The 12,552-nt window shown below is 40.6% G+C and overlaps 1 protein-coding gene across 1 annotated transcript; it reads left to right on the forward strand.

Annotated features, from left to right (window-relative positions):
- Positions 1-1,139: 1,139 nt before the first annotated feature.
- On the forward strand, positions 1,140-11,111 carry GHSR (growth hormone secretagogue receptor). The gene is made up of 3 exons (XM_045166095.1): positions 1,140-4,495; positions 5,118-6,045; positions 8,213-11,111. Exons 2-3 carry the CDS (start codon positions 5,250-5,252, stop codon positions 8,515-8,517), a joined length of 1,101 nt encoding a protein of 366 aa, XP_045022030.1. The 5' UTR covers positions 1,140-4,495; positions 5,118-5,249; the 3' UTR covers positions 8,518-11,111.
- The last annotated feature ends 1,441 nt before the right edge of the window (positions 11,112-12,552 follow it).

Raw genomic sequence — 12,552 nt, forward strand, 5'->3', positions numbered from 1 at the left:
CCTAAAATTAAAAGTAACTAAAACAAATCTAACTGTGTCAAATTTGTCACTGAACCACACATAAAAAAGCATTATTTCAATTACTCTTAGGACACACAGTTGTACACATTTGTAGACTCGTGCATGTGTGCTCAGTTTTGTCCAACTCTTTGCAACCCTATGGACTATGGCCTGCCAGGCTCCTCTGTCCTTGGAATTTTTCAGGAAAGAATACTGGAGTGGATTGCCATGCCCTTCTTCAGGGGATCTTCCCGACCCAGGGGTCAAACCCACATCTCTCTGTCTCCTACATTGGGAGGCAGGTTCTTTACCACTAGTTCCACCTGGGAAGCCCTGTACACACTTAGTGGGGTATGTTCTAGGGACAAAGAGAACTGCAAGAAAATCTCAAGTTTTATCTGCCAAGTTTACTATTAACGGTAGTGCCAATGTTATTAGTTTGAAATCATTTAATGCATATTACAACATAAATAATTATGCTTATGTTGTTAGAAGCCAGGATATTCAGTAGGAATATAAAACCAAGTACATTAAGTAAATAATCATAAGTTGAATTGAAATATCTCTACAACTAATGACTTCTTAATATTTTGTATGGGAATAATTTCAAACAAAGAAAAGTTGCAAGAATAATACAAAGAAATCATTCTACCCCTTCCCTGGATTCATTTATTATTCATATTTTTCCCCATTTGCTTTATCATTGGAGAAGGCAATGGCAACCCACGCCAGTACTCTTGCCTGGGAACTCCCATGGGTGGAGGAGCCCAGTAGGCTGCAGTCCATGGGGTCATGAAGAGTCGGACACGACTGAGCGACTTCACTCTCACTTTTCACTTTCATGCATTGGAGAAGGAAATGGCAACCCACTCCAGTGTTCTTGCCTGGAGAATCCCAGGGACAAGGGAGCCTGGTAGGCTGCTGTCTATGGGGTCGCACAGAGTCAGACACGACTGATGTGACTTAGCAGCAGCAGCAGCTTTATCATTGCCTCTGTTTATCTGCTGCTGCTGTTTAGTTGCTAAGTTGTATCTGACTCTTTGCACTCCTTGAACTGTAGCCCACCAGGCTCCACTGTCCATGAGATTTCCCAGGCAAGAATACCGGAGTGGGTTGCCATTTCCTCCTCCAGGGGAACTTCCCAACCCAGGGATCAAATCCAAGTCTTCTGCTTGGCAGATGGATTCTTTACCACTGAGCCACTTAGGAAATTCTCTGTTTATCTACACATATCTGAAACATAAGCATAGATCATGGTTAAGTATATTTTTAAGAATATTTTCTTTCACATAGTTATCAATTCCAGTAAACTTAACATTGATTCAATACTTCTATCTAGTCTATCATCCATATTCTAAGTTTGTCACTTAACCCAATATTGTCCTTTATAGAAGTTTTTATCCTCCAGTTTAGAATCCAGTCTAGGATAGAAATTCCAGTTAGCTGTTACATCTCTTTGGTTTTCTTTTGTCTGGAACATTTTCCCAGTCTTTCTTTGTCATATATAATGTTGACAGTTTGGGAAAGAATTTTAAAAATAGAATATTCCTCATTTTGAGTCTGTCTGATGTTTCCTTGTGATTAGTTTGAGATTGTGCATTCCTAGATGGAATACTATGTAAGGGACTTTGTGTCTTTTACAGAGCATCACACTGGTGATGTTAATTATGATCACTTGCTAAGAGTGCATCTGATATCTAATGTATTATCATCATCTCATGACACTTTCAAAAAACATTTATCCTAGCTCTGTTGATAGACAGGGTCTAGGCCATAATATTATAGGAGCAATAACCATCCCTACTGCCCAAACTTAAGTTTCTAAATGCCATTCCCCACTATAAGGTACCAGGAATTCTTGGAGAAATAGCTGCTCCCAGGTCTAGAGTAGGGAACTTACACACTAAGTTTTACAAGTGGTGTTTTACTGTTACACACATTTTGGCAAGGAAGTTTTCAAAATCTAAGCAAGTCATGTCAGAGACCCTGGAGCCAGCTTGAAAGGGATCTTATTAGCCAAAGATAGGATAATTTAAGCATCATAAAGAAAAATAAATACTGTAATTTGGACTGCTCCTCACTGAATATATGAAAATCTATGAATCCATAATAATACTCCTCAAAGGATAAGGTATGCTGGGTTTTTATGCTCCAGTGTGGTTTTGTACCTATCTGAACAGTTTAGCATACTCTGCTTCACCTATTGGAACTCAACTTTGAAGATCCAGCTCAGGTGGTACTTCCTCTGAGAAGTCTTCCCTAAAACCTTTATGCAGTTCATTGTTTCTCCATATTTCAACAGAGCTCATTGTACATGCCTCTTTAAATGCATGTATCAAACTGTACTGGAATTGCTTGTTTAACTGTACTTTTCTCTCCATAATGTAAGTTTATAAATATAGGACCTTTCTGACTTCTTTTTTTTTTTTTTTTTTTTTGGTCATTTCCAGTACCTGACACCTACTAATAGAAAGTTTTATATATTTTAATAATATTATGTGTTGTAAATGAATGAATCAATTTCAATACTATCCCCTGTTTTTGTTTTTTTCTTCATCACACAATACAGATTTGTCTTTATTTTAGAAAATAATTGAATGCAGTTAAAATCTGGCTATTTTGGCCAACATGCCAAATTTTTGTTATAATGGATTTTTAAGAAAAATTTCACCTATTTATTAGCTATTACTTTCACACTCAGTAGATTAGAAATACGTCACCACAATCTTTTCCTGATTCTTATTCTTAGGCTATAGCCTCCTGTGGTATTTTTATTTATCCCGCTGTTTTCTCCCCCTAGAGATTTGTCTGCACACAGAAGACTACTGATAATGTAGAGTGCATGCTAAGTCACTTCAGTAATGTCAAACTCTTTGTGACCTCATGAACTGTAGCCCGCCAAGCTCCTCTGTCCATGAGGTTCTCCAGGCAAGGATACTGGAGTGGGCAGCCATGCTCTCCTGCAGGAGATCTTCCCGACCCAGGGATGGAACCCACGTCTCTTAACCTGATGCATTGGCAGATGGGTTCTTTACCACTAGTGCCATATGGAAAACCCGATAATGTAGAGTGGGAAGTGTTAAAGTCAAATATAGTTGCTGTGTGAGGGCTTCTCATTTTGATGGCTTCTCTTGTTGCAGAACATGGGCTATTGAGGGCAGGGACTTCAGTAGCTACCCCCTGGCATGTGGGATCCTAGTTTCCAAACCAGGGATTGAACCCGAATCCCCTGCATTGGCAAGCAGATTCTTAACCACTGGGACCATTAGGCAGTCCCTCATCTTTTCCTAAAATAATAATTGTAATAGATCTTTGCTCCAACATCTGTAACACAGCAGTAGTAACCTATGTAGCATTTTCCATTAAGTTGCCTGTACTAAACTTCCAGTCTCTGTCTGTGTGTGGAATCTTTCATGCACATATGCATACATCCAGCCTAAAGTTTTTGTGAACTTTAAAGCATTAATGATTTAGTCGATAGAGGTAATACAAATCATCTGTCAAAGACATATGCAAAGGCACTAAAATGCTTCGGGAAAGCTGTCTCTCATGCAAAGTCAATTTAGGCCACGGGTAAATGAGTGTGAATAGGCGCGGTCAGTGAAGCCATTTAATATGAGTCTGTGTTTGGGAGGAATCTCCCGGCTCCCTCGTGGAGCTGGACAGAGGCCCTGAGGCCAGAAGTGAAAAAGGTGAGAGCCGGCAGGCCTCAGCAGGGTGAGCAGTGCAGTGCCGCGAGGTAGGAGGAGCCGGTCGCTGGCCGCGGTGCTGAACACGCTTGTGAGCTGCCCCCGGGTTGGCCCGCCGGAAGAGGCCCGGCGGGTTAGTGAGTAAGAGGGCAGCCTCCAATTTCGCTCCTTAGTTTGCGGATTCCTGGCTCCGAGCAGAGGACACAGTGACTGCGTCCAGAGACAGTCACCTGGAGAGCGTAGAGGCAGCCTCCGACCCATACCCACGGAGCGCAGCTCCTACCCCTCAATAGCAATAACAGCAACGCTGCTGCCTATATTTAGGTACTGAGCTACAACTTTGTCCCCAACACTCTTGACATCCATTCTCAGTGGTTTTCACAACATCCTCGAAATGTGAAGCAAAAAGGTTGATGATTTACCTAAAGGCTGATCTTTCTTATCCATGCCTCAGAAAATGTTTACTGATCACCCTCAACGTACCAACCTTACAGCCTCTGCTACGCCCCCTTTACCAGCTCCCCCCACCTCTGCCACGCTAGCACGCCCCTTAGCTTTTCCTCCTCCTCCGAGGTTTGCTGCAGCAAAAGTAATCTCCTACACAGCATATGCCCTACCACCGCCCAGTTGGGAGACTGTACAAAGGACTGGAATTCACAACAATTTATTCACACATCTTGCTCCTTCGTTCTCAGAAGTCCATCAGATGGGATATTCAAATCTAGTACCTGAGTCCCCCGCTCGCTGTGCGACCTTGGACAAGTGGCCGCACCTCTCTAAGCCTGCTTCTCCTCGCGAAGACGATGGTAGGTTCTAGGACTGTGTGAGGCTCTTCCCAGGTGCGCAAGGTCTCCTCTCCCGTCGGAACACTCCCTACCTCCCTTTCCCAAGCTCAGTTGTGCACTCTCAGTTTTCGACACCAGGTTTGTAGCCAACTCTAACCCTTGTAGAGGCAGGTCCTGAGAACTGAAGGTGTTCTCCCCATTATCCCCGCCCCCATCCTCGGGTGTGATCTGCCTTTGGGGTCACACTGGGCACGCAGCGCCCAAAGCTAGTAGGGGAGCGCTCCCGCGCGCTCGAGCTTCGCAGTGCTGGGTCTCCGCTTCGCAGCGCTTTGGGAAATGCGAGATGCTGCTGGAGCCTGAACGCAAAAGGGAAGCAGAGCTGGAGAAGCTACCCCAGTGACAGGTACTTGTGTGGAGGCTTGCTGGAGGCTGGGTTGGGAGTGAGGGTCTTTGGGGGAGAGAAAGGGGTAAACGAGAGGTCCCAGAGCTGTGGGTCACTCTGTCCATCTCACCACCAGTGTGTGTGTGTGTGTGTGTGTGTGTGTGTCTTTCTGCCTCCATCTCTCGCCCTCCTCCCCGCCTCAGGCTCTCAATCTCACCTTCTCGCTCAGCTACTGCCTCTCCTCTCTCTTTTCTTTCCAAGTATCCTCCCTGAGAGCCCGCGCGCGCTCCTCCCTCGCACTCTTTTGCGCCTAAGGAGACCTTCTCCCGGACCAGCCGGATCCAGCCTCTCAGCGCAGTCGCGTCCCTGAACCAGTTAAGCAGAACCGGCAGCATGTGGAATGCGACACGGAGCGAGGAGCCGGGGCCCAACCTCACGCTGCAGGACCTGGGCTGGGACGCTCTCCCCGACAACGACTCGCTGACTGACGAGCTGCCACCCCTCTTCCCCGCGCCGCTGCTGGCGGGCGTCACAGCCACCTGCGTGGCGCTCTTCGTGGTGGGCATCGCGGGAAACCTGCTCACCATGCTGGTGGTGTCGCGTTTCCGCGAGCTGCGTACCACCACCAACCTCTACCTGTCCAGCATGGCCTTCTCCGACTTACTCATCTTCCTCTGCATGCCCCTCGACCTCGTGCGCCTCTGGCATTACCGGCCCTGGAACTTGGGCGACCTGCTCTGCAAACTCTTCCAGTTTGTCAGTGAGAGCTGCACCTACGCTACGGTGCTCACCATCACCGCGCTGAGCGTCGAGCGCTACTTCGCCATCTGCTTCCCGCTGCGGGCCAAGGTGGTGATCACCAAGGGCCGGGTGAAGCTCGTCATCCTGGTCATCTGGGCCGTGGCTTTCTGCAGCGCCTGGCCCATCTTCGTGCTGGTCGGAGTGGAGCATGAGAATGGCACCGACCCTCGGGACACCAACGAGTGCCGAGCGACCGAGTTCGCCGTGCGCTCCGGACTGCTCACCGTCATGGTGTGGGTGTCCAGCGTCTTCTTCTTCCTGCCTGTTTTCTGCCTCACAGTGCTCTACAGCCTCATCGGCAGGAAGTTGTGGAGGAGGAGACGCGGCGAGGCGGCGGTAGGCGCCTCGTTCAGAGACCAGAACCACAAACAGACCGTGAAGATGCTGGGTGGGTCTCACTGCTCCCTCGAGCTCTCCTCTCCCCGAGTCTTCCCCTTCTCCCTGAGTCTCCCTCTCTCCTGTTTCTTGAAGTATATGTTGCCCTATAAATCTCTCAATTATTCTCTCCCGTGTTGGTCTTGAGCCCTCTCTTTGGTCTCTAGTTTCTCTGTCGTGTGTCATTCTATTTTTTTGTTTCCCATTTTTTTCTCTGTCTATATATCTGTTTTCCTCTGTCCTTTCTCCTTCCCTCCTCTCGCCCCTTGACTTTCTCCTTTGGTCTCTTTCTCTGTGTGTGTGTCTCATTTCTGGTCTCTCCTTCTCTCTTTCATGGAAAAATGTCCCACCTTTGTATTTCTCTAAAATGTAGTGCGTATTAGCCTAGAAACTTCGTGTCAAAACTGAGATCTTTCATTAAAGAATCTATTGTGGTCTTAAAGCATTAAAGTTGATGTTAAGCTTCCTGCCTCAATATGGAGATAACTAAGTTGCATTAAGAAAAGCAGGTACTGGGGGTGAAAAAATCAGGCATTGACTCTAGAAAGCATTCATTGGTAAATTTAACCAAAGATGTGATCATTTGGATAATTCTATCAGAGAAGATTGATTTTTCTTTCAATATTGTGATTTGCTTTCTGACTTGTATTTTTTTCAGATAATTGCCTCAATTCCATTTATCCTGATGCTGTTTATACAGCTTTGGAAGGAAGTACTGGGATCTCTGTTTTCATACTTACCTTTCTCTCCAAGTAGGAAAGGCTAGATAAACTAGGATAGGCAGGCTTCCAACATGAGAAAAGGAGAAGGGGTGGAAGCTGGTAGGACTTACTATCTCTCCCCAAGTGAGCCTTAAGAAAACATCTGGATGCAGTGCCACACTGGAGTGTGTATGGAATAGTTATTCCATAAATTCAGCTTCTGTAACTACATGTGTTTGGTACAAGTAATACAAAGTGTGTTCATAGCCAAGTGAAATTGTAATTCTACTTGCTTTTTTCAAAACCAGAATCTTTACGTTTTATTATTTGGACATTGTAGTCAACATTTTGTACTTATTTGCATATTTAGTGCTTCTTAGAAGTCATTCCAGGATGATTTTGCATTGTAATTTTACAATTCCTGAAATCCTGTATATTAAAGTGATAGAGTTTATCCAAAGAATGTCAGGTTTTTTTTTGTTTTTGTTTTTGTTTTTTTTAAGACCAGTGATTCTCGTAATATGACTAGATCGAAATCTGCTGGTGCTCCTCAAGGGACTCTAAATTCATGTTGCTGCTGGGGCAGTGAGTTGCTGCTATGCAACTTAGTTTTATGAGTACATTCAATAATTTCCTCTAATTTTATTTTTGAACTGTTAATTATCCTCACTGGTGTCTCAACACCAATGCTAATTTTGTTTTGCCTTGACAACTGGAAGGGACTCAATCACTTAGTGATTCCCTAAAGTGGTACAAGGACCAGAATATTTTTTTTCTGTTATTTTTCCTCTGATTTCTGAATTTTAAAAACTTAACCTAGAAATGCAAAGGTCTTGAAAAAAAAAAAAAAGCTACCTTACATGGGCAAAATTAAAACTTGGATGGATGATCATTAATGTTAGTTTGTTTTATGGCCTTTTATTCCTTACTTATGTCTATTTTAGGTGGAAAAGTCTCATTCATCTCTATGGTTCTCAATCCTGACTGCACATTCAATCTTTTATGAAACTTTACAAAGAAAAAAAGAGAACAGGTGTCCTGGTCTCCTTTCTAGAAATTTTAATTTAGTTAGTTTGTATTATATCCAAGGAATCTGTGCCCAGGGAAACTCTGATACATAACTGCGGCTGAGTACAACCACATTATCTCATATAGGTTTGATCTAACACATATATTATAGTGGACTATTGAGACTAGATTGTCAAGTTACTAGAGTCAACATGTCAACTCAAGCACAAATTTACTAAAGTAGTTGTTAAATAGAAATGATTGGAAAGCTTAGTGAAAATGGTTGAACTGTTGGTCCAAACAGAGTCAATCTTGGTTAAAATATAGGAATGGGGAAGAGCAAAACATGATATTTTTCTGAAGTCAATTGTCATACCACACATAATCAAAACAAGTCTATGTCTTCAAAAGAGATTGTGGTTTGCTATGACATATCCTGAACTGACGTTCTCTTTCTCATTGTCTTTTCAGCTGTAGTGGTTTTTGCTTTCATCCTCTGCTGGCTGCCCTTCCACGTAGGACGATATTTATTTTCCAAATCCTTCGAGCCTGGCTCTGTGGAGATCGCTCAGATCAGCCAATACTGCAACCTCGTCTCTTTCGTCCTCTTCTACCTCAGTGCCGCCATCAACCCTATTCTCTACAACATCATGTCCAAGAAGTACCGGGTGGCAGTGTTCAAACTTCTGGGATTTGAACCCTTCTCCCAGAGGAAGCTCTCCACTCTAAAGGATGAAAGTTCTCGGGCCTGGACAGAATCTAGTATTAATACATGATCAAGCACATTGCTCAGTAAAGTCAACGTTCATTGTTCTATACCAGAAGCCATAGCACAGCAGAACTTGGGAGGAAGTTTGAAGGTTAATTTTGGAATTAGGGACACACAGGTCTGAAGACAATTGGGAGCAAGAAAAGATAGACTTTGTAGTGTGTGAGCAGTTTGATTTGATTGCACACTCATCAGTGCTATCATACACGATTTCTGCATATTTCACTGCCTATCATTTTTGCATTGTGCTGTTGGTGCTATCAAGGGCTTTCCAGTTCAGAGAAGGGAGGTAGTGTAGAGAGGGCAATTAGGTCACTTTTTACTCGACAAATTCTAACTCTAATTTCTTTTTCATAATGATAATTTTTTAGTAAAATAATAAAAAACTTAAAACATGACTTTCAGAAGCTAGCAATTTTCATGGAGTCCCAGATCAGTGCTGTCCAAGAGAAATATAATGCAAAATACTTAAGAAATCAATATAAAATTGTTAATAGAATGTTATGCTTTTTATGTTAAAGTCTTTAAAATCTGGTTTCTTTTTTAAATTTTAAGTTCACCTTAATTTGGACATTGGGTGTTCATCAGTAATACTTGATTTATTGCAATTTCATAAATTTTCCAGAAGAAAAAGTAGATTCATTAACCTAAGTTGTCTAAACATACTTAAAATTTCTCTAATAACTAAAACAACTATAAGTTCTTAACTTGAAAATTAATTGAAATTAGAAATTCAGTTCTTCAAGTTGCAATAGTCACATTTCAAGTGTTTCAATAGCCAAATGTGGCTAATGGCTACCATACTGGACAATGCAGCTCTAGAGTATATGGAAAATTATTGTTAATCTCATAAAAATGCTAAAAATAAATACTCAGTTCCTGAAATGTTTTTATAGTGAAATTAGCATAGGAGAGTGTTAGAGTGATAAATTCTAAGGATTATACCTGAATGCCCTGTAATTTCTGCTTGGGAGAAAATGGATATGAACTATAATATGCATGCATTTTTAATCAAGTTGGGTTGCACGTGTTAGTAATCAGGAAATGAGACTTTTTAAAAACTGTAGAAAATCACAAATTACCTTATTTGGCTTAACAAAAATACTTAAGCCAATCATAAGCCTTTGATTTGTAAATAAAGAATAATTTACAACTTACTCTGGAAAGTTTACAGAAACTTAGTAAACATAGTAATTTTTCAAATGGTGAAAAATTCACAGTCCCTTCAATGCTACTGTTGATTGATATTTAACACTTAAAAAAACCCTTATGACCATTGTGCTCCTTACATCCCACTGCTTATCTAATAGATATGTTTACTTAGATTTCCAGTATTCCTCTTAACCATAATTATGAATGATTAGACACTGTCAACTAAATATAATATACATTGGTTATAAATCTAAAACTTTCATTTATATTCCTATTAGTCCTCTTATAGTCAACTCTTTTATATTAAATATAATATTCCAAAAATGATTTTTTCATAGTTCTCTGTAATACTAAGTCATATAAGCAATTCCTTCATGAAGTTATTGGTTCAGTATGGAACTGATTGAACTAATTAGGGAAATTATTTCCATGACTGGTTTTCCCCACCCAAAGTATAGATTATTATGCCAAAATAATCAATTAACTATTTTTTAAAATGAAAACATAATCATAATTAGAATAATTTCCCCAGAGAAATATTTCTAAAGTTATTTTTGACACTAAAACTGTTTTATCAATATAGTCTAAATGCAGAACTTCAGCAAATTGATTACTCAGTTAATTCTTTGGAGTATATCTTTTTTTTTTAAATACTGAATCATTTAAGCCCATTGAATACTAATTAGGTCATTCAACATTATTATTCTAAATAGGTCCCAGTAAATCTCAAAGAGGTAATTCAATTCCCTGAAACTTTATTGTTTCTTTCTACAAATATATCCTATTTGAGAGGAAACAAGCAAAAAAAGGCTTGACTTGATCACATAGTTGATTGCTTTGGAGAAAAACAACCCGACTTTTAATTATTCGGTGCACCCCACTCTCCACCCCCCACTTTCTTGTAGGTTCATGTCCATAGTCTAAGTACAACTCACAGGGAATAATTTCCATAGCAGGGACCACTATTGTCCTTCATTAGAACTCAGAGAATAGTTTTAAAGAAAGGAATTGTTAATTGTGCTCTTATATGATTGCCTTTTTATTTTTGTAGCTTCTTTGTTTCATCATGGTCCATAAATTATCTCAGACTCAGGGAAAAGAGGAACTTACATGAGGAAAAATGTTCCTAAAAGTCCCTCAGTTCACATTTAGTATGTGCCTGGTATGTTCTAAGTGCTAGAGATTCATGAGTTAAGTATTTTTATCCTTAATGAGTTCATGACCACTTGTGAGTTGTGTTATAGCAGGTAACTAATATATTTAAATTATAAAGTAAACATCTTCAGTTGATGCTGTGCTGTGCACCTCCCTCTATTGTGTATTTGGCTCAAAATAAATTCAGAACAGGCTGCTAGTACACAAACTAGTCAAATTTGTAGATGTAGTTATTGTCTGCCAGTGCATTCTTTTTCAATGTAAAAAAAGTAAAGAAATTGGTTTCGATTATAATCTGTTTCTATTTTTCTGGTTACCTAGAATCAAGGTTTCTATTACCACACCTTACACTGTGTCACAAAATCAAGGGTTGGATTATTTTCATTTTTGGAAGTGACTGTTGCATGAGACAGAGAAGGCAATGGCACCCCACTCCAGTACTCTTGCCTGGAAAATCCCATGGACGGAGGAGCCTGGTGGGCTGCAGTCCATGGGGTCGCTAAGAGTCGGACACGACTGAGCGACTTCACTCTCACTTTTCACTTTCATGCATTGGAGAAGGAAATGACAACCCACTCCGGTGTTCTTGCCTGGAGAATTCCAGGGATGGCGGAGCCTGGCGGGCTGCTGTCTATGGGGTCGCACAGAGTCGGACACGACTGAAGCAACTTAGCAGCAGCAGCAGCAGTTGTATGAGAAAGAACTTTTGAATAATTGCTTTTAGGAAAATACTCATTGCTACAAATTATTTAAAATCATAAGTGTTGTGGCAATGAGAATGAGAAACACTTCTAATGTCTGGCAAGACCTTGAAAACCACTTCTTTATGATCAGCTTTTTATTGCAATCAAATTTCTTGTGATGGGATTTGACTTGAAATTCCACCTTTTCCACTCCAATGCTTTTACTAAGAACCTGAAATCATTGTAATTTATAATTGTTAGTTCAACATTAACAATTTTAGCTGTAATTATTTTGCTGTTTTTCATTTATTGATGTACTTGAATTTAACATTTTTTTAAAACTGTGAGAATTTTTGCAAGATTGGTGCCTGAAAAATACTCCCCTGTCTTTTAAAAAAGTGTGTTTTTAAAAAGTGTGTGCATCTATAAAATGTGACATATATACATACATATATCAAAATTTCTTGTCACAGTGTCTAATAGAATAGAGCATTCTGCTTTCAGAAACACTGTCTTCAGTGTATATAATGCCCTTAAAAGATAAAGGTAGTGTCACTCATAGTTCATAATCTAATGATCCTTTTATTTATTTGCAATTTAAATTACATATTGTCATTTAAAAACTGTAAATTAAATTTCAATTTAAATTATCCAAGCCTGGATATATATAATTGGAACCTAACCAGATGATTAGTGACCAATGTTAATTCACTGAATTGATACCATGTTTTTCATCCAGAGAATGATCTCTATGTCAAAGCCAACAGAAAGCAATGTGCTGGTCGTAAATGCTCACTGCTGTAAGTTCATGTCACTTGTTTATTCATATTAAATGAATTCAGTCCTGTCGATGCTTGACAATAATCTCTTTGAAGCAGGTGATGGGGAAGGTTTGGGTGAGGCTTGTTTGGGGTTTTTCCTTTTGAATGCAAACTCGGGCAGGGTGTTGGAGTTTAGCCATTTTGGTTGAGAGAATTATCATCACCCTTTGGAAAAAAAGAAAAAGCTGCCTTGTCTATGTTCCTCCTAATTGCTTGAATATTTGCTGGAAT

This window comes from Bubalus bubalis, chromosome 1, assembly GCF_019923935.1.
Source record: "Bubalus bubalis isolate 160015118507 breed Murrah chromosome 1, NDDB_SH_1, whole genome shotgun sequence".
NCBI lineage: Eukaryota > Metazoa > Chordata > Mammalia > Artiodactyla > Bovidae > Bubalus > Bubalus bubalis.